The sequence below is a fragment of the Tuber melanosporum genome, assembly GCF_000151645.1.
Source record: "Tuber melanosporum whole genome shotgun sequence assembly, scaffold_260, strain Mel28".
Lineage (NCBI taxonomy): Eukaryota > Fungi > Ascomycota > Pezizomycetes > Pezizales > Tuberaceae > Tuber > Tuber melanosporum.
This window is the reverse complement of record NW_003298931.1, coordinates 60971-68320: the sequence shown is the minus strand read 5'-3', so window position 1 is coordinate 68320 and position 7350 is coordinate 60971. Positions and strand designations below refer to the sequence as shown.

At 46.5% G+C, this 7350-nt stretch overlaps 1 protein-coding gene; it reads right to left on the bottom strand.

Moving 5' to 3' along the window:
- Positions 1–708: 708 nt before the first annotated feature.
- Positions 709–4358, bottom strand: GSTUM_00001209001 (uncharacterized protein; the record flags this gene model as incomplete). XM_002838596.2 has 5 exons in its annotated part: positions 709–3378; positions 3425–3497; positions 3666–3881; positions 3928–4278; positions 4335–4358. 5 exons carry the CDS (start codon positions 4356–4358, stop codon positions 1136–1138), a joined length of 2907 nt encoding a protein of 968 aa, XP_002838642.1. The 3' UTR covers positions 709–1135.
- Between the last annotated feature and the right edge of the window lie 2992 nt (positions 4359–7350).

Here is a 7350-nt window from a genome sequence, read left to right as displayed (position 1 = left end):
TCTGCTTGGGCCTTTTGTTGGCTTGTAGGCGAGACCCTTTCACGTTCAAGTCGTGAGGCCTGCGGGCTGGGCACCTGAGTTGATTGCCCTTGCAGTGTGTACGGTTGGGCCCATACCAGAGGGTCTTGGAGGTACGGGTTTTCTCTTAGTCCAGGGTGGAGGGGTTTTCTTAACGCCATAGCTAGTGCTGCATACGATGTTCTTATACCTTACACAAGTAACTAAATAATTATAAAAAAAATAAAAATAAAAATAACTGCTTAGTTTCAGCTTCAGTGTGTTCTCAACTTATTTCACATACCAGACTCTTCCACTAGGCTTTATCAACATATTACTTTTTACCTCTCTTTGTAACGTCAATAGGTTTTAATCGACGCGGAGCTACTTAGCTGTTCTGAGCAGGAGTTCTTGTAAGGTGCAGGACATAAAATGAACACTTTACCCTTAATCTGGCTATATTTGAAAGTTTGAAAAATGGAAATGGAATCTTAAATTGAAGTTGACTCGTATCATATCGCAATCAATATGATCATGTTCATTATGTTTATTCCCTATTATGGAACACTTTGGTCGTTCCCCGCCTCTTCGCCGTGTAGTACATCCATATTGGATTTACTAGTCACTAGTCCAACCTTAAGTAACGGCCAGTCTTTCTGGAAACCCGGATAGCAAACAATCTTACCGTATTTTCAACACAAAACCAGACATGTTCAAAATCCAATTGGCATTAATAGGGCTTCGCCCTAATCTTACGAGTTCTATGGGTTCAGAGTAGAGCTCTGATCACAAGGAATATGATTTCCTATCCCTGTGCTCGTTTGGAGAATGGAAGACGAGACACAAACCTCTCCAGCCTCACAGTCAATCACTCGCATGTTGAAAAAAGTGCAATCCCTCCTTACAACAATGGAACAGCGGCTGACGCAATCCCCCAGAATTTGCCACCCAGCCCACACGGAAACAAATTTTAAAAAGGAATCAAATCATAAAAAGATACGTCGCCAGCCACTCCACCGAAACTCAGCTGATCGAAAAAGGGGGTAAACAGGTTAAAACAAGAAAAGCAGGGAAGGAGGGCTGTAATCTCAATAAATGGTAACAGAAAGAAAAAAAAGCTATGGTACACAGCTCCAACCTACTCCTCCCCGTCCTCAACTGTGGCCCTTCCTTTGCCCTTCTCTAACCCTACATTCGAGGATTCGCCAATGGTCGACAACAGTCCCTCTACCGCATGTTGTTTTTCCAACCATAACTGCTCCTCCGCAATAATGTCCTTTTCGAACGAATCCAGGACATGGGATTGTGCTGATGAGTCAAAAATGCTGCGCTGGCCGAATAATGACAGCTCATTATTGGGATTGAACCGGCCGACGATGTGTGCTGACGACGGCCGATGAGCTTGCTCCAACCTGTTCGCGGCAGTACGCATAGCGCGGCTGATATCGTTGAGCACCTGGATCCGCTTATTGGCGATATCTCTAGTTTCCTTCTCAGCCTTTTCAGTCGCATCTTTGTCACTACTCCCGGAAAGACTGGGGATTTCTGTCCAGTCTGATATGCTCTCGAGTAGTGACGATACATTTGGAAGTGGTCGGTCCAAGTCAGATATTGCAATATCCAGTTTCTCGAGCTCGCTGTTGATTTGGGGGTCTTGAAAGTAGCGGACGAGGCAGTCTCTGAAGGGAGTCTTCGGGATGCCGAGGAGTAGGAGGATCCTGCTCTCAAATGAAAACTGCATGGCGAGGACTGAGACGTGATAGGCGGCGAGATTGAATCGTCCAGAGGCGGGAGGAGGCAAGGTTTCCCCACCAGCACTTAGAACATGTGCCATTTCCCGATCTGGCCACCCATCAAGTATATCCTGCCTAAATTGTTCTGGCAAACCATAGAGTATCTCCAATGCGAGACCAAGTCTATCCGCATCCACATGATATTGAACAAAATGGCTAATAACTGCAACGCTCTCGCGAACCCTAGGCCTTAGGTTCGCTATTTGTGTTCTTGTGAGACGGGCAGATATATCATCAGGGATGGTAGGAACGGAGAATGTGCTGGGCGCATTGTTTGGGGGTATGATGAGGTCGCTAGGGGTAGGCATGGCCCTACTGATCGGCGGACGAACTGGTCTCAGTTCCCCCTCGCGCTCTGTGCTTTCAGCTAACGGTGTCATACGGGCATGGTAGGCTCTCATCCACTCCTGATACGTCCGCTGCTCACGTCGTCGGAGAAGGGGGACGCCCCCACCGTTTGTGGTGGTGTTGGGCATGCTAGGAGGCGGATCAGCTCCCGGAACAGCCAAAGGAACGACAGTCCATCCGGGTGGAACTGTCATGCCAGAGGGTAGTAGAGGATTCCCTGAGAGAGTAGTGGGATTGGATTGAATGTCACTATGGACTGGAGGACTAGCCATGGGGAGGGTAGAGTTGACGGCGCTCTGGTTACTAGTAGTGGAAAGACGGTCCCCATGAGCCCCAATATTCGCTGATGGGTTCGGAGTGTTTTGCGCTCTAGCTTCCGGTTGAGATGGGATAGCAGGATCCACGGGTCTAGCGGTAGCATCCAAGGCTGCCTGGGCACCTCCCGCAGCGGCCTGAGCATGTATCTGCAACTCTTGCAATTGCCTGAGCTGCCTCTGCGTAATATCGATCATAGCTAATTCGCGATCAAGGAGTTGTCGAGTTCTCGCTATATGATGGTCAATATCTGCCCGCATATTCCCAGTGGCGCCTAACATTGCACGTGCAATATCGCCATTTGGTTCTTGAGGTCGATGGACATTTCGATTCGCCTGTGGAACCGGTGGTGCATTCATCCCGTCCATTAAGTTTTGCACAAGGCCGGGTCCGCCTACCCCAAATGCGATCTCCGCTCTGAAACCTAATCCATCTCCCCCAGCCTGAAAGTTAATCCCAGGCGGTCCTGGAGGAGCAGCGTTCGCCGCATTATTACCGCCAGGACCGTTGGGAGTAGGCTCGTCGAGAACTGGCCGACGACATGTGGGGCACCGTTGCTGCCTCTCCAACCAACTACGCAAGCAAGAGAAGTGTAGCACATGGCCACAGGGAAGCCGTTTGGGCCTAGACCGCTGATCTTGAGTCCCAGCAGCTCTCCCTCCCTCATTCTCTGCCCCTGCCATCCAAGCGCGCATCTCTTCCCTGCAGATAATACAAACGCCCTCCCGCTCCACTTCCTCAGAACTAGCATCTGGGTATCGTGAATTCATATGCGCTGTCGCCCTGCGGTACCGAATAAAATCCCGGATACGAGTGATAAAGGATCGAAGCGTGAGGTAGACGTCTCGGATGATGTGTAGGGGCAAACCATACCAGGTGAGAACGATGGCGAAGAAGCACAGGTAGGTAGCGAGTTTCAATAGGTCTGGAGCGATTAGCAGCACTTCCTTCCCCAGGGAAGTGGGGCGAACCTGTGGTCAACTCCAGATAAAAGACCCAAGTGCCCTTTTCCTCCCATCCGCCGACATCAATCTCCTCCTCATCCTCCTCATTATCCTCAGGCCCGGGCTCATCTTCAACAATTTCGCCTGAGTCTCGCCTCCGCTGGTTCTCTCCCCTCCGTTCGGCACGTCGATTGTGGATCGCCTCTCGTTCAGCCGCTCTCGCTTCCCTTCTCCGAGTCGCTTCACGCTTAAGGATAATTTTTTCCACCACATTCAAGACATATCTTCCAGCAATGCCCAACGAGGTAATCAACAAAATCGCAAATTCGAAAGCAAACATAACCATCATGTTGGGACGGCCCCGCTCCAATACCGAAAGGACAGAATGCCAGAGCATCGCCCCACAAGCCGAAAGTAGAAGGATGAGTGAGGAAGACAAGCGTATATGGAACAGCGTAGGGTTTGCCGGGGGTTGGGTTTCCATCTGGCTGTGTCAGCTAAGTCTTCAAGTGGAATTATGGGGGACTAACGAATTCAACCCGACCGCCCCCAATCCAACTGAAGCACTTGATAAAAAGCAGAACCCCAAACATCACGATAAATCGTACATCGAATTCATCCCGGAAGATCGTCATGGCCAAACATGTTTCCGTAACAGCATACCACGCCTTTTCGTAAAGTCGTTCAATCTCCGGAGCACGTAAAGGTCCGTAAAAGACAAGCTGTAGACCATGACCGAAGAGAATAGATAATAGTAGCAAAAGATTTGTCAAAACCATGAGGCAGGCATTGGATTGTCCCAAGTGAACGCAAGCAGAGTAGAAGTTTGCACGATGGTTGAAGGCGCTAAGGATTACTCCAGCGCCGAGAACGGCACTGGTCTGCGCGAATACAATTAACTAAAAGTGAGTCGTCAAAGTATGGTGGGGAAACTCACAGCGCCGTAGACAGCGAGCCGCATTGTGAAGCTTTGATGGGAAAATCAAAAATCCAGGATTAGGAAACCAGGTATCGGAGTGGGGGAGAGGAGGATCCGATCGTGGGGGAAAAAAGCAGCATAAACAAAGTTGGTTGGGAGATCACTGATTACAAGGGCTCATGAGTAGAGGCTCCGTGAACGGGAGGCTCACTTCTATGTGAGAACACGGTGTCTGGTTACGTAATCCAAAAACGGATGACCCCCATGTCTAGACCTCGACACTCGAGTACGAGTACGGTCGTTGTGGTTAGCGACCACAACCCCTGGCTGCTCGCTCGCTTGCAACGTGGGGCACTCTTCCAGGGTGCTCGCCAGCTCAATATGACTGTGCAGCTCAAGATGTAACTTGTGGCTCATCCCAACTTTATGTAGTCCAATACAATTAATTTTGTCGTAGCTCAACATAAGTTTTTGTTGTGGCCTAATATCGTGGGCTCTACAATCTTTTATAGCTTAATGCACTGTGACTATCGAAGTTTAAAGAAACTTAATAACTCTCAATCACTTCACAGCTCGAAGTAGTGTAAAACTGGTAGATTAATATATCTTGAGAGATTGATATAACATTGTCATTTAAAGTGGGTGGACAGATGAATAGAAAATAGCAAGATAGGTAAAATATTATATATAGTCCATAAAAGGAAAGGTTCAAAATGTCTATTTATGAGAATCAAGAAACAAAATCATAATATATCAGTAAAAACTATCACCTTCATCTTGTACATCCTGTGCATCTGACATACTGGATGTTCCAAACACTAACTGTTAACCACAAATACAATATCATGCTAATATTATGACCTGATTTTAGTTTAAGCAATATGTTGCATCCTGACAATATCCTAATACTAACCTACATCCTATATATACTAACATACTAGATCTACTACTATTATGTTCTGATACTATCTGATCCTAGTCCTTTACATCCTGGCAACTTCTGATTTTAGGGAGTCTTTAAGTTTGTTAACTACAACCTCAAGTCCTTTCACTTACTTTATTATATTAGGACAATACTTATTTTTCTCCCACAACATTTCAACATAATCAAAGTTACCCTTCTATTCTGATATCATATTATTTCTTACTTTAAGTTCTATATTTTGACTCTCTTTAACCCTTCCTCACCATAGTTTGACCTGTAACTACAGTTGTATATATAGGTTATTCCAGAACAGGATTTTCAAATCCCATACCTACTATGTTACATCTGAACTACTTTCTGGTTACCACTTTATTTATTACAATTATTCCTAACTGGCTCCCAGCCAGTATTGATAATTCAATCTTTATCAAATACTATTAATAATATCTTAACATAATTAAAAGATTTTTCTTACCTCCAGCGCTTACTGGTCATCCAGAGACCAGGAGCAGAGTCATTATAGTTCGTGGCGTGACTTCAAAGTGGTATAGCTATGAGACTTGTGAGTGTTAGAAGGCTGGGTGAAATTGTATAAACAATTATTAAAGTTCACCAGCTCGAAGATTGAGTTAGCCTTGGAGCCAATAAAATTCAATACAAGCAAAAAACTATTTGAAAAGATAGAGAACTAAATTGATTGGGAAATATAGATGCTGATATGCAAAAACAGAACCACACTACCAATACAAAAAAATTAATCTCAATAAATACAATACTTGTTGTAACTAGAGAGTATGATCTGATGCTCTCAAAATATATTTGTCTTAAGAACTGGTTGTTTTTGTGACAAATCGGATTATGACAAGGCAGATTGATATGGAGAAATAAAGGTTTTAATAGGACTAATGCTTGTAAGTCATTGGTGTTTATAGTTATACAATAACTCACAGTTGTAAGTTATAGGTTGTTTTGACTTTCATGTATGAATTAAACTAATCAGTCACTGGTCTCATTGATGTGATGTACATAGCACAAATGACTTATTATGAGGTTTGTGATTAGTTTAGGGATGTTGCGCTATTGACTCATATCGGTCAGTTGAGAATCTGATATGACTTACAATTGTAAATCATAGGATATAATGACATGAAAGTATGAGTTTGGAAGGGTTAGGGTTTAGTAAGAGGTCTGTATAAACAGCAGTATTCAGGGACCTCTGATACAGTACCCAAAACTAAACTCATACATTGGAGGACGCCCAGACAAAGAGACCTCACATCCACTATCCCAATCGTTATTGATGTACTCCTGTTTCACCCCTCTGGGGTGGTCCGTTGGCTCGGCCAATGGTTTAAGCCGGCCTCTTGTTCTCTCCGGTGTGCTACCAGCACCCACTTCTCGAAACGTTTGGCACTTGCCCAGGGTGCCTTCTCCATGCTTAAGAGGCTATCAGGTCCTGGGAAGGGGCTCGCGCCCTTCGACAATGACCGATAGGCTTGCTGTCTTTTGGAGGCAGGTTCAACATTGGGTCACCAACTGCTTCTCCGAAACTCCTACCGGTATCCTCCCCTACGAGTTGGCCCTTCCTCCGATACAATACCTCATTGAACACTGACAGTGCCTGGCGGCGCTGAGGATGGTGTACCTCCCCCCGGAAAGAAACCCGGCAGCTGCATGGCTGCACTGCTCCTTCCCTACAACCTCTTGCTACCGCTCCCCAGAGGACCACCGTACCTTGACGGTGGTGCTTACGCCAGGCTACAGGCCCCTGAATTGGAAAACCCCCGAACCTTCCCCTCTGGTACGGAGGCCTCTCCCACTTGACGCAATAGCCCACCATGTAGGCAAGCTTGTCGGTCATCTTTCTCGGGTCCTACCAGCATCGCCTGCCCTCCTCCCTGAGCCCTTATCCCCTGCAGCTCCTAGCAACCCTCCTTTTCCAGCCCTCAAGAGAGGGTGTCGTCAGTTCCTCCTAAACACTTGGACCAAACAATACCCACCTCCTCCCCCATACGTCTACTCGCCCACTCTATCGCCTCACCCCTGCATGGGCTTGGGGAAATTCATAGCAGGCAGGATCCACCAGATGAGTACAGGAAAGAGCTACCT